Here is a 25,892-nt window from a genome sequence, read left to right as displayed (position 1 = left end):
AACTTACCAAGAGCACCCCCTATAACTCAGCTGCTGTAGCAGCTCAGCACAGCTCATCAGAGCAGCTCTCTCAACCAGTAGAGCTCACCAGTGCAGCTCTTTCACCCAGTCATCTCCAGCTGCAGTTCTCAGCTCTGTTTACAGCTTTTTGGAACAGCGGTTCTCGAACTTTCTTGTCCCTCCCTATTTCTGTTACAAGAATTATCTAGACTGCCCCTGGAGGGTAGGCACACTGTTAGAAAGCTGCTGAACACAGTGGGAAGACACAGCTTAGGAGAGCTAGGGCTGTTCTGGGAAAGCCGTGGGTCAGAGGGAAGGCTGAGTGAGGAGGCTCATCATGTGTCCCACATAGAGGCATGAGGATGGACACCTGGCAGACTGTGCTCCTTCCAAATACATTCCCATCAACTATGAGGAAAAAGGGAAGAACATACCCACTTGAGTAATCACTAACACACAGCAAGAAAGATTTTCCTCTGAAACGTTTAACATACAGAATTACAAAATCTCTTTCTCCACAAAAAGTTCAACAGAAAGAGAAACCAAGTTCACTCCCACAAGCTACAAGAGGATATTTTCAACACATGCAAACAATATGCAGATATGCCCTATGAATCTACTACCTGGAAATCAGATAACAACAGACCTACCTAGAACATAATGAGATTCACTGGCACCTCCTCATGTCCTTTTATGCAGGAATTAAGCAAGACTTTTCAGGAGTTTAGACCTCCTATAGAACACAGCACAACCACCTGCATATGCTGTGTGTTCTAAATATATTAATGATTTTTTTAAGTCATGTATTTTAGTAGGTTATTAACAGTTTGTATTGGCAGAGGAAAGCTACTTTTTTCTAAAAAGGTAAATCATGCAAACCAAGTCAAAAACATTTTTATGAGTAGGTATTTTATAACAGACTGTACTAACATCAGCCAGTCAATCCTCAACCTTTCCTATGGGATAGATTAAGTATTAAAGTACATCCAAGGTGTGGCATCATATCAGTTTACCCTTAGCAGCAGTTACACTTAAGAGTGAATTCTCTATCAGCTTCATCATTTGAAACCAGAATCCTGTAACAATGCTGAATGTTATCAATTGATTCTGAAGGAGAAAAATTCCAGTGGCAAACTTAATAGGTAGCTACACAACTCCAGACTGTTAAGTCACCGTTGGAAAAAAAAATATTAAAATAATCATTTTCACACTACATGACAATTATGCAATCTACAAAGTACAAAAATAACGAAAGCCTTCTGTCTCAAGCACCATGCCTTAGAGAACACTTCAATTTGTCTGACCTTACTACACATTTTACATTCCTGCATTAGCAATCAATAAAAAAGGAGAAGGGAGAGACTAAGTAACTGGGTAATCATTTCACCTTGGGCAATCAACATTCATATTCAGCATTAATATTCAGGAAATGCCCCAAGTCTCAATCACTAATGATTAAGTATCACCACACCCTGGAATATTTTACTACGTATCTGTATTGACATCATGAGATCCAAACTTCAAACGTAATTGCTTGCTGTTTTAAAGATGTTCTTGGAATTAAGGGACGCTGGCTACAGCAACATATGTAAACTCCACCTCTGTACTCAACAACAGACAACGGAATTAAAATGCTGTAGTCTCAACTTCCAACTCCTCAGCAGTTTGAGGATATATTACGACATTTTAAAATACAATCACCTTCTAGCCTTGAGAATTCTAGTAAAGGGTTGGACTTGATCTGTGAGGTCTCTTCCAACCTTGCTGATACTGTGATACTGTGAATTTAGACAATTTAAACTTTAAACTAAGAGGAACTCCTGGCATTTACTGAGAAGCAACACTTCATTATTTCACCTCACTTAGTCTAATACATCCCCTATATAACTTTACAAAGTATTTAGAACTACACTTCTGGACTCGCACAATTCAGCTTTCAGTGAGCACTGATTCCCAGAAAAATTTATATGTGCTTAAAAACTCCCCTCAACACACAGCATGGCACAGGAGTTTCATGTCACAATGCACTGATGGCTGCTTCAGCAGACAACTGCACAAAGAACAAATGCTTTACACCACGAGCTAAGGGAGGTCCAAAAGGCAGGCAGCTGGTGAGTACCTGCAGGCCCTTCATGGCTGCTCCAGCACTAGCTCAGATGCTGCCCCTGTACACAAGAGGTGGGCCTAGACCCACACATCTAACTGCGCTCAAAACCAGCTAACCTCAATAACACATAAATGGTTGTTGAGTCCTTAACAGATGTGAAGAGGTCCAGCAACAGGCTGTTTCTGAATGGAGATTTAACCTGTCCTCCCAGCAGTGACAGAAGCACATGGTGAGAGATGATGCACTGCATCTGTCAAGTCCCTTCACGTGCACCACCTGCGACAGGTCTTGCAAGTCACCTTCCAGGAAATATTCACTCATTAAATTTCTTTATAGAATTAGAGGTTAAGCCCAGAGATGTTCAAAACCAATTAAATTGTAGACACTTTTATAATGCTTCCAAATGAAGCTTAAAAAACGTCAAACAAGTAGAGCTTTCAACTTTTAAATGTTTGCCAACTTCTGCAATATTGTTTTTGAAAGAACTGTAGAAAAATCTGAAATAAACCACGTGTTTAATTTTGCAAAAAAGACATTTATTTTTGTGAGAAAGAGGTTTTTAAATGATAGAAGCTGAACAAAAAGAGAAAGGCAACAAGCTGACTGCACACTAGCAAACTGGATGACACATTTGCTTGAAAATCTGAAGTTTAAGGCCCTGTAGCCAACGTTGAACGCCACAACTACTATACAGAGGGTTAAGGCACAATATGTAGCAGTTAATTGTCATAGATAACAATAGTTAGACTTCAATAAATTGGTAGAAGGATTACAGTGCAGTTTTATTACTGTCGCCAACACTTTTACTGATGTACTAATTACCTTTTTTATAGCATACAGCTCTTGAGCAACTAGTTTATAATATTTACTCTTAAAACTGGGTATATAGAGAATACATATATATATATATAAAAGGGCAACTAAGTTTACATGACAATATTGATGCAGCAGCTTACACATTACATATATATATATAGTAACTACACACATCTTGCATGTACAAACATACTTACAAGCCTAGAGGCAAAGGACAGTTGCCAAAACGCACACATTTTATGCACTAGGAAAAAAAAAAAGCATGAACTAGGACTGGTCTTTTTCCTCCCAGAAGATAAGGATAAAAATGTCATAGCTACAAAAATGTTTTGTATACACATCACGCAGACAGACTACTTTTCTACCTCTAAATTGCCTCTATTAGCTGCAGTATGTCAAAAGAAATTTTAGTCCAACACAAATAAACCTTAGATGTTGAACATGGTAAAATACTCTTTAACTTTGGTATGTTTTTGCATTACGTTTTAACCATTTCCAAGTTAGTTCTTTTGTATGCCTTCATTAATTCAATTTATCCTTAAACCTAGAGTTATTTAATATTGTTTTTCAGTCCTCACTTTAAAAGCAACAAGTAACCTACCAACAATTGACTTAACTTCACCACAGCTATGGCTGGTGAATAACATACTGACCGTCTCACACACAGAGCAAAACACTCATCTCGAGCATGCTCTCCTTTAGAGCTGTGATTCAGACAATGAACGTAACATATAGACTGTAATTCAAAATGCATATGTTCTCTTAGTAATGGCTTTAAAGTATCATATTACCTTTCAAGCATTCAATGTTCCTGCAGAAGCAGGAAAGCAGGAAGTTGCCTTATAATGATAAGCTGTGAAACTGCACACCAAGTCTTTGGGTTTTGTGTTTATCTGCATCACACAGAAAATGTCTCCTGTATCATCCTGGGTTTTTTTTCATTTTATCCTAAACAATAGCAAAAATATCCACGTGGATATCCAGTGTGTAAACACAGACTTAGCATAAACACTGCATCTGAAAACCACCTTGTCTGAAGCATGTCTGACACGCGTATGTATCCTCCACAGATACCAAATGCGTAATTCAAATCGCATCCTAGAGTGTGCATACTGAACAGGAGACTTCACCTATGACCATTTATGACCCATATGCAGTACATCCCTTTTTTCAGTCCCTCATCCAGAAGTGAAATAAGCAGGCTTTTACAATCACCACCTTCAGAAAAAAAAAAGTGGGAAGGAAAGCATAAAATTATGACTGGGACCAACAGTCATCCAAAACAAAACTTGTGGGACAACTTAACAGCATACGTGGCAAGTGCTCACAGTGTTAGAATCTGCTTTAAGTACAATGCATTAGAACTATTTACTGCTTTTAAGGAGTAACTTACAGAATTCAAAATGGCAACAGTGTCCTAAAATTAAAATGGTGTATCAAATTAAGGTGATCGTAATTCAGATACTTAGAATCATAGAATCAACCAAGTTGAAGGAGACCTCCAAGATCATCCAGTCCAACCTAGCACCCAGTCCTAGCCAATCAACTGGACAGTGGCACTAAGTGACTCAGACAGTCTTCTCTCAAACACCTCCAGGGATGGTGACTCCACCACCTCCCTGGGCAGCCCATTCCAATGGCAAATCACTCTCTCTGGGAGAGACACAACTTGAGACTGTGTCCCCTTGCTCTGTTGCTGGTTGCCTGGGAGAAGAGACCAACCACCACCTGGCTACAGCCTTCTTTCAAGTAGTTGCAGAGAGTGGTGAGGTCACCCCAAGCTTCCTCTTCTCCAGCCTGCACACCCCCAGCTCCCTCAGCCTCTTCTCACAGGATTGTGCTCCAGGCCCCTCCCCAGCTTCACTGCCCTTCTCTGGACACGTTCCAGTACCTCAATATCTCTCTTGAACTGAGGAGCCTAGAACTGGACATAGGACTCAAGGTTTGGCCTGACCAGTGCTGAGTACAGAGGAAGAACAACCTCCCTTGTCCCACTGGCCACACTATTCCTGATCCAGACCAGGATGCCACTGGCTTTCCTGCCCACCTGGGCACACTGCTGGCTCATGTTCGGCCTGCTATCTACCAGTACCCCCAGAACTCTTTCTGCCTGGCTGCTCTCCAGCCACTCTGTCCCCAGCCTGTAGCACTGCTTGTGGTTGCTGTGGCCAAAGTGTAGAACCCTGCACTTAGCCTTGTTAAATCTCGTCCCATCGGCTTTTCTATCTTGTGTCCTCAATAATGTGGCTTTAGTCAGTCTATGTGTAGTACATGTTTTTGAACATAAATGAAGCTATCACAGAAATGTAACAATGGCAAAGCAGAATCATTTTCCCAAAGCAGATTGTTTTCATTACTATACCCTTTGCTACCGTAGTTCACTTGCTGCTCAGATAACATTTCACAGAAGAGACAGAACATAAAAATAAGACCTATTTATTGCTTTTTAAGTATTACAGCATTATCAAGTAATAAAGGACCCACACACAATCGATCACAATTCTAAGACTGGAAGGCCTTCCACCACAGGTGATAAATATTTTAATGAAACTCAACAGACTGCAGGTGCATCAGCATGAAATGAATAGACAGTGATGGCTATACATCAGCAAACAAACACAAATCTCCCAAAAATCTTCCATTCAATCTGTAGTCCAACCAGAAACACAGAAAGTCAATACAGGTCAGTGAAAGAAATACATATACTAAACTAACTCCTGCCCTCTTGGGACTAAATCTTGCCCTCTGCTCTGTGAAGCATAAACATAATTGTGCTTCACTTGCTGAAAGGAAAAAACAGTCCTTATTTAATAACCTTGCAATTGCTTGATTAGTGTTTGGAAAATAAAAAGCACTACTTAAGTGCTAAATATTGCCAGCTTTTTCAGAACATCAGCTCCAAACTTGCCACTCACCATTTCCTTCTCACATAACTCTTTTCATTCATGTCATCAAAATGCATCATCTTATTTTCAGCCACAACTACTCACTTTTTTTTTAAATGCTGCTGGATGTGCAGAACTACTGTTGAGGTTGCTTGGCAACTAGTGAGACATATCAGAAAGAGAAATAAGGGCCAGAATGAATGGAATTGAAGAGAACTATATTTGGCTTCATTAAGAGATACTAATGCACTCAAACCATACCTATTTGAATTACCTACACTAAGGCAAAATTTTGCTGTTTCTTTCAAAATACAGACATCCATAATCATACAGACCCACTAAATCCATTAAGCTACTGCCTCAGGCACATGTGTCTGCCTGTAGAGAACAGACTTCAGAATCTGAGCTTTTATCTGGGTTAGCAGTTTAGTATAGCAAGGAACAATCTGGTAACACAGACACTGAACAAGTATTTTGCAGGATGTTTGGCCAGAGAGGACTGTGGAATACTTCCATTAGCTCCCTCATATACTTTAGCATTCAGCTGAAATTTCAAATTAAATCATTTTTCCTGAAGGTCATAATTTCAATGAGATTGAGTACCCAAGATTCCTGCAATGGCAGAGACTGATTAGAAGTCTGACCTAATAATTAACGGAGGTCAAAAAAGCCATATTTGGGAGAAGAGGGAAATATGCCTAACAGTTCCTAGTGAGAGAGTTTCTTATCTCAAGCTCCTCAACTAACTTCATCTGGATCATGTGAATAAGAATCCACCAGTCTGGCACAAAACAGAATCTTCTAACACCACCTCAGATCCTGATGCTCCAAAAGGAAATTAAAACAGTGACAAAACACAACTGGCAAACCACATGGAGTGAAAAATAAAAAAACAAATCCTAAGTCAATCCCCAGCTTTTCCACCTCTCCAACAACTGCAAACACAGGACTTCAAAGTTTCAAGACTTCAAATGCCAACATAAAATTTCACATATCATAATCGTGTTCAGGGTAATAAAAGTAAAAATAAAAGGCCACAGATGCAAAGGAAATGGGTAATTTGCAGCACATGAAGCAGGCTTTGTGTTTCCCAGGGCCAGAGTGGCCACCACAAGCATGCAGAATTCCACCAGGAAAGCTCTATCTCCAAGAGATGGATTGAAATATGGCGTAAAAATAAACCTGTCCTTCCCTGAGAGAGATCAAATGAGGCTTCCTCATCCCAAACAGAGAATCCTTAATGCTAAGGAAGTGAATCTCAAGCTTGGATTCATTTTTCTCACATAGCACTATCTCTACACAGCAATGAAATAACATTTGAACACCCTCCTACTGAATCTTGTCCAGCTCCTGTGATCTTTCTTTTACATTCTTACCAGTAATTCTACATCCTTCATGAAGTGAACACAACAGCACATGATATACTATTTTAGCAATGCTGGAAGTCCATTTTAACATTCTGGGTTTTTTCATGCATCCAAGACTATGTTTTGTTTGGTTTGCCATTAAAAAAAAAAAAAACAAAACTGACTTTCAAGTCCTTTTACACTCTGAGAGATACAATACACATTCTAACTCTGGTGAGACTGTCTTCCATTCAGCTATTAAAACTTCTGAAATACAACACTTCAAAGGCATACTTCAGATTACTCTAAGAGAAAGTTACCTGACCTTCCCCATATTAACTTCATGGTCAGTTTGCAGAGGGGTTCAGACCAAATTGAGCCAGCAATCTAAGGAATGATTTTATATACGTTGTCACTACTACACTGAAAGTTTTCCAAGACGTGGTCCTATTCAATGTCTCTATTATCCACTGCACTGAAAGCTCTATCAGTAAGATAACTTTTACATTCTTATAATATACACAGTTAATTTCACACAGTGCAATATATTACTTCAAACAACAAAATAGTTGATTCTATCCACCAGATCTGTAATCTTTCCAAGAAGGCACAGGTTCAGTCAACAAATCTCACTATAAGCAAAGTTAAGCTGATCTTTAATGACCTTCTTCCCATACACTCCTGTTGCATTAAAATGTCCATGTCTGACAGCAAGCATGTGGGCAATCTCTTATTTTAAGCAATTCTTAGAAAAAGAGGAACAATTCCATTATAAAGCAATAAACATTAGCATTTCCCATCATTTCTCACATAGTTCCTTTGGGATTCCTGTCCATTATTTATTGAAAATATCCATATTGTAACAGATGATCCCAGTATTTCTGTCTGTATCTGCTTACATATGGTAGGTGTTAAAAAACATACTCTGATTAATAGGTTCCTATTAAATATTACTTATGGACATCACCTAGGACTATCACTTCTGCCTACTTCCCCTTCTCCCTCTCCTTTTGGGCAACTCTTTTTGTTTTTCCAAAGTATGAATAAAATTGTGAGGGAAAAAAGTCAGTCAGTATATTGTCTATATTACTTCAAATGCTTTTTTTTCCTGCCTCTATGTGATTGTGCAAATTACACAGAAACACTTTAATAAACTCATTTGTCTTATTTTTTCTCACTTTGTTCTAGCCACTTCTCTCCCAGTGGTGCCAAAAAGATATCGAGGTAAAAGAATACTACGAAGTTCTTCAGTGGTAAACATATGATTGCATAAGATGAATTACATAAAATAAGGACTGTCCAATTAAGTGAAGGCAAAACACAGAGGCAGTACAAGTATCCCAAATTCCCAGGGGGGTGATGAAATTAAGATTCCAGTGACACAGTTCCCTCCCATTTTCTATTTGAAAATCTAAAAGGCAAAATAATTACATTTGCAGTTTTTGAGTGTCTTATGTGTAAGTTATGGAACATATTTTCATCTACTGTGTTCGGCATATGCAGAATGTGCTCCTATGAGTAACTGTTTTGAAACACCATTAATCATTTTTACATACCAAAAGTAAAAGCTTGCATCTAATTTACAGGCATCTATTTTAGCATGCCTTAAAACCCAGGACTGTAAATTCAGTAACTTCATATGGTACAGAAAATTAGCAACAAAAAAACCCCAAACAACCCCAACAAAGCTAATCTTCCTGAAAGTTGTACAACATGATGGCTGCAAAATAAATTGAGACTAAGTATCAAAAAAAAAGAAAAATTCTTATTGCCATCGACCTCTGCAAATGTTTTGTTAAATATTTAGAAGTGTAGAAAGTGCAGGTCAGGATAGCAGAACTAGGGCTGCTCTTCCTGACCCAGTATACTAAGAGTACTTTGGGCCAGAGTATTATTAGCTTTCCTGAGAACCCTGAGTACAGAGTTGAGTCCTTTTCCTTTCAGTTTTCCCACTTGTCTAAATGGAAAAAAAAAATCTCAGCTTTGTATTGTGCTTACAGGCTTTTTCTCCACGAGTAATGCAGTGTTGTGATTATATTCTCATTTCAGGCCATCCCCTCAAAAACAGTATTTAATACAAGCTCCTTAGTAAATGGTCATATCCTTAAATTTATCTTCTCTTTATTTTTTTAAAAAGTTAGTATAATTTTAAGTTTTCATCTTAAGTGTTCTTAAACTGTTAAGAGTAACAGAATACATGAAGCTGTAACAATGGTTGTTATGCAATTAAACTAAAATTAATGACAACAATTAGTGTGATATTTCCACAGTAACGTCATATTAAATATAATTCGGCTAGCATATTTAAGTTATTTAAACTATCAGGGTTAAAACAAGTATCATGCATGGTTTTCTGAAGTTACTGTGTCTCATTTTTAATAGATAAAAATAAAAAGCAAGGAACATGAGCAAGGCATGCCTTCTCATCACAAACTTCAGGAAGAAACTTACTCCACGGATACCCATTTCCTCGCAATATTTTCTAATTCATATGAACATATATGTTACACAGATAGCTGTATTGGCAAAACAATTAAAATGTCTTAACTTGAAGGAAACAAAAGAGTCACTATGCACAAAGCCCCACAGACAAGAAGAGAGTATTTAAGTCACAATGATTAAGGCAGCAGCAGTAAATCCCCGGGCTCACTGCGAAGTTGCCGTTCAAGGCTAAATGTAACATCTACTGGGACCGCACTGAACCTCAGAAGGAAATACTGCACACCTCTGCCTGATTCATTAGCTCACCCTCCACTCTTGGGAGGCTACAAAGGTCCAGCTGGGAGAGTTTATTATTTTCTGCTGCTCTAACTAAAAAGACAAGTGAGCACAATTATTAAATATTCCTTTGGAGAATAGAGTCAACACCAGGTACCTAATTGAGAAGGTCACAAAGCTTTCTCATATTACCATAATAGTAAACACCTCAAAAAGAGAGTATCAAGACGTTTCACTACTACATTCCTCAAAGAGCAGATAATTTCGCCCCTTAGCTGTCAAAACCACACCTCAATGTATTGCTGTTTCTAAGTAAGCTCAGCTGTAAACAATTCTAATGAACTGCACGTTGTAGCAGTAACTATTACAGCCTGATGAAGCTACACTTGCACTGCATCGTAAAGAGTCTCACATATACCAGGAACTCAAGATTCAACTATCAAGCTAAAATGGATGAGGTATTGACATCAGGATTGAAGTTACATTAAACAAAACAAAACAACCTCGTTGTGAAAATCCCTTTATTTCAATGAAAGAGCTTTGTGTGGTCAAGATTAAATTGAAACAATTCTGTATCTCAGGTCTTCATGACAAATGGGATATGGGCAACTCAAATCACAGAACAGTGAAGGTTGGAAGAGACCTTTGGAAATCATCTTGTCCAACCCCTCTGCTAAAGCAGGGTCACCTACAACAGGCTGCACAGGATTGCAATGCCCAGGTGGGAACTGAAAGTCTCCAGAGAAGGAGACTCCACAGCCTCTCTGGGAAGCCTGTTTCAGTGCTCTGTCACCCTCATAGAACAGATGTTTTTCCTTGAGTTTACCTGGAACCTCCTGTGTTCCAGTTTGTGTCACTGACCCTTGTGCTATCACTGGACACCACTAAAAAGAGTCTGGCCCCATCTTCTTGCCCCCCGTTATTTAGATAACTTACAAACACTTGATATATCTAAAAATAGAAATAAATCTGCCTATTGGATTCTACTTCAAAGGATTAACTATGCTTGCCTTGATCTAGGAGACACTGAGGAAGGATGCTTACAAAACTGGTGCAAGAATAGTATTTTTCATTAAAAAAAAAAAAAAAAAAATCCTTCAGAGTCCCACAAAAGCTGCTCCTGCTGCCCAAGAGAAGAGAAACAAAAGGACTCATCTTTGCCCTATCCCACAGAGACTGTAACAATGCAGGAAGCCCAGCATCCTAAGAAACAGGAATAAGACAGAACACTCACATCTAGAGTGCTAGAAGGAGCTGAGAAACATTTATTAATAATAAATTACATCTTATGCAATAAACACAGATGGTTTAACATTATGGAACTGAAAAAATTCCCTGGCCACAGATAAAACCTAGCTATGTAATGAAGTAAGGGGAACATTCAAGGATTGCAGAAATGTGAGGGTGTCATTTCAGTACCAAAAAAGTAACTTTCCATGAGCTTAGAATGATAAGAAGTATTCCATTCACACACAAAGTAATTCAAGCATCCATCTGGATAACTTGGTAAAACCATTTTTTACTGGGAAAATCAGAGTACTACCCAGTCTGTCCATCCAAAACACAGAGGACAAGAAGAAATCCAGTGAGATACTATACTGACTCTGTAACACTGGCTAGAGAAAGGACAATCACTAAGCAGGCCTAATTCCTGAGAAGAGTGGGAAGAACTTAAGACACTGATTAAAAAAAAATAGAAATAGATTTTAAAAATACAACTGTGTAACAAATGTTAAAGTTATCTAAAGTTTCTTGAGGCTATTTAATAGTTTGTGATTTACTAAGTAACTAGTTACATAGAATGACAGATCTATGCTAGCAGATGTTTACTTAAGAAGGAGAAAAACACATCACTTCCACTTTAATTCATGAATGTGCAGAGTGAAAACATTTCAAAAAATTTTCAGAGTAAATTGAGGGAAAGGACTTTTAAAAAAATCTTGTTTCTCTCACTGTCTCCCAAATACTGTTGTCCAACCAAATATGAAGGAGGGGTTACTGCTGCAGAGATTAATTTCCAGAAATAAAAACTAGAGACCAAGAAGAAAAAGAAAAAATAGTGCTTCAAAGAGGGAAAGCAGGAAGAGTTCACACAAATCTGCAGCAACCACAGCACATGCTGACTTTGTCCAGGTAGCAGAAGATGCAGAGAAAAGGAAGATAAAGGACAGGATGATCCAAGAGGATTTAGGAATCCATGCTGAAAGGAACATCAGGGCCACCAACCAGTATGAGGACTGCATCGTCTGGAGGAAACAGGAGATACTTGGGGGAGGAACTGCAGATGCAGTAAAGGACTAGGAGAGAAGATCTGGGAGACACAGAACATGTTACAGAAATCACTTAGCCACCCACAGACCAGTTTATTTTCCGTTTTGAAAGTCAAAACAAAACCTGCAAATTTTCTAGAATAGGATTTAATATGTCTTTACCAAAACTAAGGGGTAAAATTCCACAAAACCCCTTCTAGACCCATTCACAATGTTCTCCACTTAAGCCTTAAACTCTCTTCTCTCTTTTGCTTCTCAGATTACATCACTCATGCTTATTTCATTATTCATAGTTATTGCCCTCCAAGCTCTTTAGAACTTGAACTAGAAGTCTTTCCACGAGGCCAGTAGTTGTCTATGCATACTTAAAAAGCTTTTGTGAAACTTAAACCTCAAAACAAATAAAACTACTGTCGTATTTTCAGCTAGTCCCTTCACATGCCAAATCATGTCTGCAACATATGCAGCTGTACCATTTTTTTCTGGTTTTGTTTGTTTGTTTGGAGTTTTGGTGTGTTTTTTTTTTTTTTCTTATTTGTTTGTTTTGGTTGGTTAGTTGAGTTTTGGTTTTGATTTTGTTTTTAAATGAGAAACCTGAAATATTGAACTGAAATACCAGCGTCAAGTTGCAAGACCAGGAACAATAACTCAGATGACAGAGAGCTCTCAATGTGCAAGAACGTTCAACTGGCAGTTTAAATACTACTTTGCTAGAAGTTAACATTTCCCACCAGATAGCAAATGTAGGTGATATGCATGCTCTGCTATGAGCAACACGTTTAGGTGCAATTATGAAGAAACTTTAATGTTCAATTCTCACTTCCCTTCTATTACCTAAGTAAGAGTTTCTTGAAAAAGCAAATGCACAAACCAGGCAGCTGAAAATAAAACATGTTGTAAAAATGAAAGTCTATTCTTTCTTTCAATACAGTGCTGTCATCTTCCCATTTACAGTTAGTCTGAGCCTACCAGGACCACCTAAAATCACATAGAACTGGACAGCTTTTTAAACTTCTAGATTTATGTCAGTTTTCTGTAGTACTCCCTAAATAACATTATTTCACAAACCTAAAGGGAAAACAAACAAACAAACCCAAAGTATTTTGTTTCACTTGCACGTGGAAATATTTTCGTGGCTTGATTTCAGAATGCCTCTGAGCAAAGTAGTTATTCCATTAACTATCAGAATATGTTCATATTCTTTGCCAAATAAGGCCCAGTATAGGTATTACACACAAGTAGAATTCTCCGAAAACTGATGTTACAGTATTTAAACCAATGCCTGAGTACTAGATTTAAACACAAAACATTTGCACATATTCCTAATGGAGAATGCCTCATATCTCAGGGCAAGACACCACAAGAAACCTGAAAACTCTATAAACTGTTAAACTTTTTCCCCTTTATAATGAAATATTAATGTTGCTTTACTGAATTTAGGTTTACTTTTTCACAGAATGGAATTTTCCCCATTTGTAGGAAAAAACGCATTTCCAAAGAAAAGCTAATTTCAAGCACAGAAACAAAATATCAATTAAAGAATTTGTTTGCTTAGGTTGTTTAACATCACCAGATACTACTTCCCATTTCTTTCAAGTTGATGGAATTTGTACTTGTAAAAGTTTATGCAAAACAATAGTTTATACAAGCTATATGCAATATCCAATTCTTAATCATAGTATCCATTCACTATTGGTATATTCTTGTCTTTTGACAGAACTCAATTACACAACTGTGTTGGTTCTTAGGACAAGACCTAAAAAAGACTGAAACACATATCCTGCTCCACTCCCCACCTACACCTTTGCTTTATATTCTTAAGCACAAATCTTGATCAAAACCTGCAACTATTTTTTTTCAGCTGAAATGGAACCTTTCAGTCTTGAACAGATAAATACACACAGAATTTCCAGTACAGTAACACCTCCTCTGTGCCACGGAACAGGAGCTGAGTTTAAAAACAGAACAGAACAAACCAAAAACCCAACAAAGCACGAAACAAAGCTCTGTGTCTTAAATCTGCAGAAGCCTCCTGGTATACATTGTGGAGCAAGGAAATAAAGGAGTGGAGGGGAGTGAAATCAGACACACCAAGTCCTATTCCCTTCAACTTTTAACGTTACTCAAATGCCAGGAAGAAATTATTTTTTTGCCAGTAGAGTAAAACACAATAAAGGCAGTTTGTTGCTTGGCAAGGAACAGATGTGACCAATCTGAAAACATGATAGTGGTACACAAATCTAAAGAATTGTGAAAACAGAGCAATACGTTTTGTGCATATCAATTAGCATTAGCCATTAGGAGAGAAGTCATTGTTTTAAAGAACTTAGTTATAACTATTACACATTTTCCTTCCTCACAATATTAACTTCCCTTCTGTAAAAATCATACACATAAAAAGACCAAAGTTTGAAATCAAAACACAGCATCAGATAGAAGAGTAAAGTTACCAAGACAGAAGTCATATCAGTCACAACAGAGACTGACACTGACCAAAGTGACTAGATAACATCATTTACTGGTTTATGTGAAATAATGGTGGTACTGCAATTCAACTTTGCGTGTGCGAGATACATAGAGGTTAGAAAGCATCAGTGACTCCTTTTCCCTTCCTCACACACGTCTAAATCTAGGTAAGAAAAAAGTCCCAAACCTGCAAGGGGGTGTCTCGGCTTTAATTTTCACAATAAAAGAAAAATAATTTTTAAAAGTACAAATGCAAGCATTTCTGTCATCTAAGTCTTGAAAACAAAGCTATTCCATTCTGTTGTAATTGTTAACAGACCTGATAAATATACAAGCGTCTATTCAACACTTCAACATACTTATTTAAGAAATAGGGTCATCGTTACACAAAATCATGTGGGAAACTGAGGCTTGAGAAGTGTTATCTGAAATTCCCTATAACCTTGAGGCTTCCCAAATCATAAATACTACCCAAGCTTACTAATCACAAAGGCACATTCCCCTTATTTGTCAATCTTCATATTTCTGCTAGTCCAAGTTTTTCCCATGACACTTCAAAACTGTCTATCACCCTTGCTAATTTCCCACTTTCTAAAACGGTGCACGACAATATCCCTCTCCTTAGAGCCTGTGAGCCTACGCCAAAGTGATCATGGGGGAAAGAGAACTTTAAAAAGAAGTCAGTAAAGGCCATCATCTTAGAAGTTAAGAACCCCAGCCTCATCATTACACAAAAAGTGGGCTTTTTTCCCCTTTCAATTATACGTTTACGTTAATTGTTCCAACTATATTCCTTACTCCTAGTGTCCTCCCTTTCCCATTTTTAATCCTTTCTGACTCATAAAGATTGGCGTCTGAACTTCTGCACAGTCAAGTGATTTCTATCTCTACTTTATCACTGGATGCTCACAGAATGCAGTATGCAACAGCAGAGACCAAATCCTGAATATACTTATGAAAAGACAGTTGAAGTGTTGAGGAGAGAAGGAAGTAAAGGAAGGGAAGTCACAGGCTTCCTGCTATTACAAGCCAAATTTAAACATTACAAGAGGCTCTGTTGTTGACAGTACTGCAAAGAGTAGAAATGTGGTTGATATAGAGTCTTCATTACGCTTAAAAGGCAGTTCTTCCATGTTAACGATGCAGAACACTGGAAGAATACAGAGGAAGCCATGTTCCCATTATTCATAAAATTGCTGTAGGAAGGTATCAGTTGATAGCACAGTCCAACAGAAGTCTTCCTGCAAGAGCTTGAAGTGGGCTAAGCCCTTCCAAAAACTCCATGTGCTGTGGACCATGCCTTGCTTCTCCAATGTTCTACTCCATGTACTAATGCCACAGTGGCGTTACTTCCCATACACCACACCTTTGCAAGGGGAACAAATAAAGAAACGTGTATTTCTGTATCCAGCTCCACTGCCGATTATAAAAGACACATTGAAAAAAAACAAGCAGTCTTCACTGTAGTTAACTTGGCTAGAATTTTAACCACCTTCCAATTCACCTTAGCCTTGTTAACTATTAAACACATTAATTACCTGGAACACTCGATTCCATACAGGTCCTCAAATTAATTAGCTGAAGAGATCAAGGATTGGAGTCCCAGAGGAGTATCGTCTAGTTTTGTAAAACTACATAGATTTCACCTTGTGAAATGCTACAACGAGTCACCTAAATGCACGTGTCAACTTGTGTCTTCAGCTGTTTAGGGGCAGAATCCTAAAACCCAAGCAGAAAATCTGCACACTCAGGGAAGGAAGCTAATGCATGTAACACTGGCTATCCTGTTAACTCACAAATTAAAAAGAGTATTTGAATAACACAGAATAAAAACTTTTGATGCCCTTGTTCATAGCACATTAGACATCTCTCATAACAGGTATCACTATTTGGCTTCAACTAGCAACTATCACAGAACAACCAAATCAAAGGCAAACAAGTTTTGGACAGGACTTTAAACTGGATTTCTTTAAAGTCACATGAATAAACCACACCAACAGAAACAATTCAGAAGTACAGTTATGTACATGGACACTAACATTAAAAACATGTCCTCCAGCGTATCACCATTTTCACAAGCTCTCTGCTGTTATTGACCACATCAGCTCTGGTGCTGTATGCAAACACTCTGTGTTCTATAGTGACTGATGAGAACATTTAGAGAAGTAATGTTTTGCTTTTCTACGCTTCCAAAAAAACTCCATACAATCTCTCTCATTAGCTGACCCCTGAATCACTTTCCCACAAGTAGGGAAAAAAATGATTAATTGGGCAAAAAGGACAGCAGTGAAAGCAGAAAAACATAGAAACCAGCTAGTTACTTTGAAGAAAATACAACTCACCTGAAGAGTAATGCATAACTTGAAAGTATTTCAAACCACTGAAAATCATCTTTTTACCTTCTGTAAAGTCTATGTTATCACCCGTTATCCACCCATGGCTCCCACGCTGGGGTATGCAATGTGATTGGCAGCAGGGCTGTGCTGGCATAGGACTGAGGTAATCCAAATCCCTTGCTATGAGAAGGCCAAATTTGCTACATTGCCCTGAAGTCCAGCTGCACACTCAACTCAGCCCCAAACTACAACACTGAAGTGAAATATTTGAGGAACACTCCACTGCTGCAAATCACCAGCTCTGCAGGCTTTGTGTAACAGGGCTCCCACTTTTACACAAATTCGGGTATGCAGCTTGCCAGTGTGTATGTATTTGTATGTATGTACTACATCTATACATGTAATACACCACTCTGTTACACAGCAGCAGCTCTTAAAAGCATCTGTACGCTTAGACAACTTAGAACTACATTGGTTAAATGGACTGATACTTTTTAAAGGTGCCAGGGGTCCCTGAATTCCAGTTTCTTGATTCATTTTCCACTTAGCACCTAATTTTGAGAGTTGCTACATCAGAATCAACTCAGACAATTTAAGTTACCCAAGTCCTTTAAGAGATCTTTATTAACAAAAGCAGCCAGCGGCCAAAATAATGGAGACAACCCAGCAGTAGCAGGATGTACAACTGGGCACTTAAAAAAAGGATAAAGAAAATACTCCTCATAAAGAGGAACTAAAAACATGTACAAGTATTGTCCATGATCCTTGGTTAAACTTTAAGCTTGGACGTTCTTACTAAAGAATTAACTACTGAAAGACCAGTGAAAGCTTCCCATAAAGGCAGGATTCACAAAAAAAAAAGATACTCCTAGAAGCTAGAGAATGCCAGTACAAAACTACTGTTTGAAAATGAGAAAGACAAAACCAGTAATATAATCTAAATAAAACTAAACACAGAAAATAAGCCTAAGTGTCCAGCATCTTAATTCGACTAGAGGAAACTGAGTAGATTTTGGTATACAAACATACACATGACACTTACAAGTGTAAACTAACATGCAGAAGAATCTCCTCCTACTCCCTAGCAAGGTTAGATGAAAAGTTAACAAACAAATCTTTCTCAGATAAAAAAAAAAGAAAGAATAGATTAAAAAAAATCAATTTTCCCCATCTTAATGCCATTTCACTCCTCATAAATATAAAACAACTGAAGAGATTTTGAGTGTAAACAAGAAAAGCTTTTAGGAACATAATTTAACACAAAGACCTGCACAAGCAAACACCACAAAGAGAGAAGAAAATCTGACCTATTATGCCCAAAATTCACAGCACAGTCTCATTTTGTGAAGATACAGAAAGAAAAGCCTTACTTGCTCTAAAGAAAGAAAATTGCATTCATTTTGCACAGTAACAGGAGGTATGTTTCAGCAGTATGAACCAATGTGCTACAGCAGAGGTAAATCAGTGTCAGCCATGTTGTGAAAAGAAATTGCAGTTAAAAATAAAAACACCATAAAACTTAATCAAATCAGTCATACTGAACCTTGATATAATTTTTTTATACCATCAGCTGTTACTTACTACTAGTGCATAACTTCAGATTAATGTCTATTAATTTAATCTAAAAATACACATCCAAATTCTATAAATTGTGAGACAGTATCAAGAAGAAAATAAACCAAGATAGAAAACAACAGCAATGACTACTATGCAACACACTGACAGAAGATAAAGTGAAAAAGCAAAGGCACTTACTCAGCATTAAATCCATTCACATGCAAGATCCTCATCTGTTTGACTATTGTGCTTTTACCGGATTCACCAGCACCTAGAAAATGAAAGTAAATTAATTTCAGAAGGAAGCATGAGTGATGAAGGCACTCATTTTTTTTCTTCAGGGTAAAAATCAAGAAAGTTGGTTTTCTCAGTGCAAGAGCGAAAAGTGAAAGAAAAAGAAATAATTGCCACTGGAAACTTCACTTGTAGCTAAAAATAAATGCCCAGCTCAAGTCATGTGTCAGATCTGAATCTTGGATCTTTTCACTGTCCATTTTTTCCAGTGACAACGTTAAAAGCAGATTGCAGGGTCTGGAAGGAAAAAGGACAACTTCAACATTTTCTAAAGAACGAGGCAGGGAATACCAAATTCTTCTTGTCTTGTCACTACTGCATGATGGAGAGAAAGACTGGCAAGTCCATAACAAAATGAAACATTCTTGCTAGGTTTTTGAGTTTGGCTGTATTTATCATCATCCAGTCAAAAGACTGCAAATTAAATCACTACAATTAAAATATATGGATACTCATATATGAAAAACAAAGGCATCCCTTTAAGTCCCCACCTACAAAGCTACAGAAAACTCCTTCTCATAATTTATGTCTTATATGAAAGCTCCCATCCTCACTACATGTTCCAAATCAATCATATATATAATGAGACACAGACCATCTTTCATGGCTGCATGCTCAAAAAAGCACAGTCCCCAGCCCCTGCAGCTCTCCTCTGATTCCCTTATATACCTGCAATACAAAAAAAAAAACCACTCCACTTTACTCCAGTTTCCATATGTAGTTGTATGCTATTTCTGCACTGCTGCATGGGTGCCAGTGCACCGGGCAACCCATATGCCTATAGTACCCATTTTTCCATGCCTGCTGAAAAGACTTGAACAGCAGCATTTAGTTGAGCTGCTCCATGCTGCCAGATCAGTAGTCTTCTATATAAAGCACACACATTTTTGCAAGAGTAGTATCATAATCTGGCAAAATTCAGAAAGATTCCCCTTTGCATCTCCTGGCTACTTGTTTATTCCTCTCATTAGATTATGTCTCTACAGAAAACATGTCTGTGGTAGAATGGGCAGAGAGGTGCAGTTTGTACTTAGAGGATTCCAGGTCTCTGCTAGGACATACTGACAGCACAAGCCTCCATTTTGAACTTTGTGTTCAAAACTCTATTTTAACAGTTCTATTTCAAAGTTCATTTTCTGACAAATGCGTTGCCCTCTGTCTTCTCCCTTCCTTTCCTTTTCCCTCATGAATTGCTAATAGTCCTGGTCTTCTCTCTATAAAACCTGCTTGCTTGTTTTGCCACCTAAATACCAAAGCATTACTCCTTTTTCCTCTCCTTAGTCACGTTTTGTAAGAAACTACAGAGTCTACAACTCTTTCTGAAAGCACCATTCCTCCCATAAACGACCTTTTTGTAACATAGCGCTCTGTCTTTTCAGGCATATTGCACATGCAATAAAAACAGGTGGCAAAATTAGCTAAGAAAGATTAACTTGGTGTAAGATATAAACTGGATCCTCTTCACAACTAAGAATTGGGAATAGCACTGTGCTATAGTGGTATTTCCATTCAAAGTTATTAATAACAACATTTTGGTTCTAATGCTACATGACATCTTGTATCTATAAGCATTGGGAGTCAAAATCTTCACTTAGGCCAAAGGGAGATGGTTGCTGCATTTGCTGCAAATGCATAGTCTGGTACTGACATACCTGCATTCTCTGGATCAGATACAACACCAATTAGCCAAAATGAAGCATTACCTCTAAATTTCTGAGTAAGTCTATTTCTATATTGTGTCACTCATTAAGGTCCTATTCTTACCAACAATTATGCATACATTTAACTTCACCATCAAGGAGAGTTCCATTAAGTTCAATGAGATTGCTCCTGGCAGAAGGGACAAGCATGCATGTGGAGTGGTGGGGCCTACAAAAGCAGCACAAACATGTCACAATACGTAGCAGCTCTTCCTTGTTGGTGTTTGAAGATAAAGTAAAAATGCTTAAGAAGACTTTCAAAGTACATTTTTTTATTTCACAGGTTTTGTAAAATAAACATAACATAAGGTTGTGAACTTTTTTCTTTTTCACTAGTGAGTTCAGATTATAGACTGTCCACAACTCATGACAGCTACTGTCCAGAACTGCAACAGCTGAGCTATCACTTTAAAGCACACGCACACAGATGACTGCACAGCCATAGCTTAAACACCCTCAAATTTTTATTTACAAGTATCTAAACTATTTTTCAGCAATCAAAACTAAAGAAAACAGAAAATTCAAGCAAGCCCATCACATTTGTTTTCTGAAATTCTGCTTCTTATTAAAGCAACCCATCCAATGACAAATGGGTTCTATCCCATCTATGCAATGTTCACCCTAAAATCTGGAAGTTCAACACATTCCCCAAGAGCTGAAGTCCAGATTATCCTGTTAAAAGATTTGTGCTGGAGCCCTGGTTGACTCCTCTGTGCTGCAGGTGCTGCTACAGTCCTCAGTCATTCTCCCACAATGTTAAGCCTCTTTTCTCAAATTAGTATTTGAAAGATTTTACCAGTAAGAGCACACTTTCAAATGCACATCCTTCAATTTTTTTTCCACTTACAGCTGTTTCACACCAGAACTGAGTCAGCTCACTGAGGCCTAGCCTGTGCTCCATGCTAAACCCCTGCATAACGTGCACAAGCGGCCTCTCGGCGTGACCAAAACAACCGAGATCTCCTAACTGCATCTTATTTTAAACCACTGCTTTAACAATTTTTGAAATAACGAGTCTGACAAACACATTCTTGTTCTCTCCAATAACAGTATTTGGACTTCCCCTTCCTTGAAGCCAAACCCTGTACTCCTAAGCGTATGTCCTGAAAAACGTGACACAGGCAGGTAACCTAAACTGCTGAAATAACAACCTGAATCCAAGCTACAAATCTTCCCCTCTCTCCAGACGCGTGATACCTTAATTTAATGGTGCGACAGAATGAAGGCTAAGAAGCCCGCCGGGGCACGGAGAACGTACCCGCGACCCGCCCGCTGCCAACCCGGCCCTGCCGCTGTTACCCCTGCCACAGGCACGCCGCTCACTCGTCCCCAACGCCGGCCGCCGTGCTTCCCTCCGGACCGACATCCTCCCTCCGTTTCCCCCAAACGATTCCTCGACTTCCTCCCTTCCTCTCCCTCCTCTCTCTCCCCGGCCTGGCAAGCACGTTCCGCTGCACCCTGGTTTCAGACTCCGGCGAGGGAAGCGCCTCGGGCCGCCGAGCCCCGGCTGCCCCCGCCGCCCGGCCCCCAGCTCCTGCCAGGCCGTGGTGACCAGCTTTCCCCGCGGCAGCTGCTCGCCGCTCCACACACCCGCGGCAGGCCCGCGGCCCCTGTCAGCGCCCTGCCCTGTTTATCTCCCAGGTTCCCTCTCGGGCCCGACGCTCCCGCGCCCCTCGCCGGCAGCCAGCCCGGCATCCCCGGCCACCTCCTCACGCTCTCGGCCTCCAGGCCCGCTCCCCGCCCCAACCTGCGTGCCCACTCTTCTCCGGCCGCAGGGCGCTGCCCCTGCGGGCGGAAAGCGGCCCCGAGCTGCAGCTTCGTACCTGCGGGGCCTGCCCCCGACCCCCCGCCCACCGCACCCCGGGTGGTGCTCGAGATTTCCCTAAAGCCGCCAGGCCGAGGAGCCCAGCAGGCTCCTACGGACCGCACCGGTCTCCTCAACACCCCCGGGCCCTCCACCCCGGACGCTAGCAAATCCCCGTTACTCCAGCGGGAGTGGGATCGCTGACCGCCCCCCCCCCCCCCCCGGAACGTGTGGGCCCCTACTGCTCCGCTCCCCCCGGGCCCCACCTCTCCCTCGGGCCTCCCCGTGCCCGGGAGGGGACCGGTGCACGGCTTCGGCGCACCCCCCACCCTCCCCGCCGCCCTCCCCTCAGCGGGGAGGGGACGGCCACCAGCCCCCGGCCTGCCGCCCCAGCGCCCTACTGCTCGCGGCCCCCTTACCCAGCAGGAGGAGCCGGTGCGTGGCCCTATAGACCTGCTTGTCCTTCTGCAGCTGCTTCTCGATCTTCTTGTTGGCCTCCCGCTGCGCCTTCTCCTCGTTGCGCTGATCCTCCGTCTTGCTGTTCCCTAAACAGCCCATCTTGGGGAGGGGGAGGCAGGGGACGCGGGGCGAGGGGACGGGAGGCGGCCGGGGCTGCCGGGGGGGGGGAGGCACTCTCCCGGGCTCCCTTCTTCTTCTTCTTCCTCCTCCTCCTCCTCCTCCTCCCCCCGCTACTCGCTGCTGTGGCGGCGACTGCCCAGAGACAGAGACATGGAGAGAGCCGAGCCCGAAGCCAGCCAAGGGGGGGCCGATGGCGATGACTTTGCTGCTGCTCCGCCGGGCCTCCTCCCCGGCAGCTGCAGCTGCTTCTCCTCCCCCGCCCCCCCGCTCAGCCCCGCGCCGATCCCCTCAGCGCACCTTTCCCGGGGGGGGTGGCGGCTGGGCGCGATGCGGAGTGATCCGCGGGGATCTCCGCGGACCCGCCGGGCCGCCGGCTCCTCTAGAGGGAACAGAAATGCCCCCCCTTCGGCGTCGCACGCACAGGAACAAATCCAGCTTCAGTGACACCCCCCAAAAAAAAAAAAAATCCTCTTTAGATCCAAAGGCACGGGCTCCGGGCACGGAAACCTCCCCAAATCCTCGGCGGGGAGGATAGGGAAACGTCTCTTCGTCGCCTCTCCCCCGCGCCTACGGGCAGAAGCGTTGAGGGGGTCACGCCAGCCGCGGCTCCCGGCGGAGGTCGGGTCCCCTTCCCTTGCTGTCCGCCGCTGCTCCTCGCCCTCTGACCGCCGCGGGTCCTTCCTCCCTCACCGAGGCGGGGGGATCCAATCCAAGCCCCCTTCCTTTTTTTTTCTTTCCTTTTTTTTTTTTAAATCCCTCTCCTGGCTGCTGTTTTTTCACATCAGGTTTCCAGGCGGCTGAATCCTCTCGGCTTCTCCAGCGAGCGGGGAAGGAAAAAATAATTTTCAAAACCCTGTTGGGTCTCTCCCCCTGAGCGAAACCTGTCCCTCAAGGGAGATTTCTTTCCCCGTCTTATTTATCCTGCTCTCTCCCGCATTTCTTTTCCTTTTTTTCTTTTCTTTTTTTTTTTTTTTTCCTCTTCTCTCTCTTTCTTTCCTTTTTTTTTTCCCCACCCCCCCACCTTCTCCCTATTGAACTGCACCGAGGCGGCGGAGCGGCGGGGTGGGGCAAGCAGGCCCACACTGAACCCTGGGAGCGGGGCCGCTCACATGACAGCCCGCGTCAGCCCGCCCCGCCGGCGGCGCCTTCTTCGAACCTGCCCCGTCGCCGCTCCCGCCCCACTCCGCACCGGCGGCTGCTGCCGCGCAGGGAGCCCGGGGACGGATCGGGAGGAGCACCACCCCAGTCCCCTCGAACGGTCAGCTATGGGATGCTGCAGTCGCTCCGGTAGCGAGTGGCCCTCAGGAAGCGCTTTTCGGGACGAAAGCGGCCCAGAAAATATTTGCAGGAATTGAGGGTTAGATTAATAGAATTCTAAATTAATTTTAACGGAGGCGTGCCCGGGAGCTTTACACTACACATGGATATAATTACCGCAAAGGTTACTGCACTAAATAATATATACATTTTCTCAAGATGAACTCTGAATGTCTGCCTACTGACCTACAGGACGGTCCTGGAGGGGCTGTTGAACATGAATTACTTTTTACCATGGCAGGTACTTCTGGGCAAGCATTTCCTGAGCTGAGCACCTCCCTTGCACCCACCTCGCACTCATGCAGTGAGTGCTTCTTCAGGGCTGCAGCCAGGGACAGGGTGGGACAGGGAGAAACAAGCCACAAACTCGTACTGGGTGGACCTAGAAGGTACAACTTAGAAGCAGCTGCATGCACTGTGTCTGCTTTCGCCAGCTCTGTAGCTTCATTTTGTTTTCTAAACTATTTTGAAATCTCAGCACGTAGTAGCTTTCGTGCAAGCTCACCAGCCACCTCAAGAAAACAAAGATTGTCACTTTGCTCTTTTGAAACAACCAATTTCCTGAAATACATGGGTAGCTTTTCTCTGCTCCCCTGCAACGAGTGCAACGGGCTTTACCACACATAAATTATTTATTCTCATTTGCAAAATTCAATTATCTGCCCCACTATTCCCATGAATGCACCTTCTTACGTCACCCGGTTACTATATTTAGAACCACCTACAGTAAAATAATTATGTGAACAGAGCAAACAACCAGAAGGTCACAGTTAGTGTCATCAGATACATCTGTTTAGCTGCCCTTGCTGAGAGGTGAACCTCAGCAGGAACAGGGAAGACCACCACCACCAAATCTTGGTCTTTGAGGAGTTACTGGTGCTTTCTGTCTGTCCTTAAATGCCACAGCTTTGGGGTACACAGAACCTAAGAGATCTGGAGTCAGTGGAGAGACTTACTGACCTCTTGAGGTGCTGGTTTAGGCCTAGGCAGTTTTAAAAGGTCTTGTGAAAGGCTTGGCTCAGAAATGCCTAGATTCTTCTGAAACAAAGACTGTATTTTAAAACTTATTTTTACATGTCTTTTATTTGTGTTGTTTCTATGTAATTCAAATACATTTTACCTGTGGCATTTACAAGGCATGAAAGACTTAATAAAGCAGAATTCAGACTGAAGAGTATAAAACCTCTTAGCACTTTTATGGTCACAGGTATGAAGAGAATGCTGAAATGCCAGCAGGGAAAATTCACTCCAGTCTCCAGGCTTTGCTTCCCTCCATGTCCCTGTTCTGGGTGGAATAATGGAATAGAGCCCATGCCAGGCTCCAAACATGAAGAAATATACAAAGACAATAAAAAGTATTGCTTGGAGATATACAAAAGGCTTAAAACCTTGGTGATCAGTGTGTGGTGTTAAGTGTAGGGAAAGGGGAGTGGTAAGTATGCCAAAGCATCCACAACAAGGGAGTCACTGCTGTGTAAATGCCCTTGTCCAGCAGCACACACTCATCCCTGTCCCAGTCGCAAACTGGGATGGGCTCAGCAAGGTTAATTTCTAACAGCCATCAGCCAGCATGCTGAGCACTGGAATTGCTGCCTGCCTGGTATATACATCCTGTGCCTCTGTCTCTAGGTTGAGCAAAGCAAGAGGTAGTTGAAAAGAGAAAACACACTCAGCTAATTGACCAAACTCCCAGTTAA

General features: G+C 41.3%; 1 protein-coding gene across 3 annotated transcripts in view; it reads right to left on the bottom strand.

The window, feature by feature from the left end:
* The window catches only part of GNAS (GNAS complex locus), a 156,243-nt gene that overhangs the window by 75,804 nt on the left and 54,547 nt on the right, over window positions 1–25,892 (bottom strand). The window contains exons 1-2 of one of the 3 annotated variants that reach the window (XM_064167933.1): window positions 22,719–24,322; window positions 18,700–18,772 (exon numbers count right to left, since the gene is read on the bottom strand). In XM_064167933.1, the coding sequence (XP_064024003.1) occupies window positions 18,700–18,772; window positions 22,719–22,857 (212 nt within the window). In that variant the 5' untranslated portion in view covers window positions 22,858–24,322. Of the gene's footprint in view, window positions 1–18,699; window positions 18,773–21,794; window positions 22,279–22,718; window positions 24,323–25,892 lie in introns of those variants that run through there. The other 2 variants (XM_064167934.1, XM_064167932.1) reach the window with 2 other exon arrangements.

This window comes from Pogoniulus pusillus, chromosome 29, assembly GCF_015220805.1.
Source record: "Pogoniulus pusillus isolate bPogPus1 chromosome 29, bPogPus1.pri, whole genome shotgun sequence".
In the NCBI taxonomy this organism is placed as follows: Eukaryota; Metazoa; Chordata; class Aves; order Piciformes; family Lybiidae; genus Pogoniulus; species Pogoniulus pusillus.
This window is presented reverse-complemented; position numbering and strand designations above follow the sequence as displayed.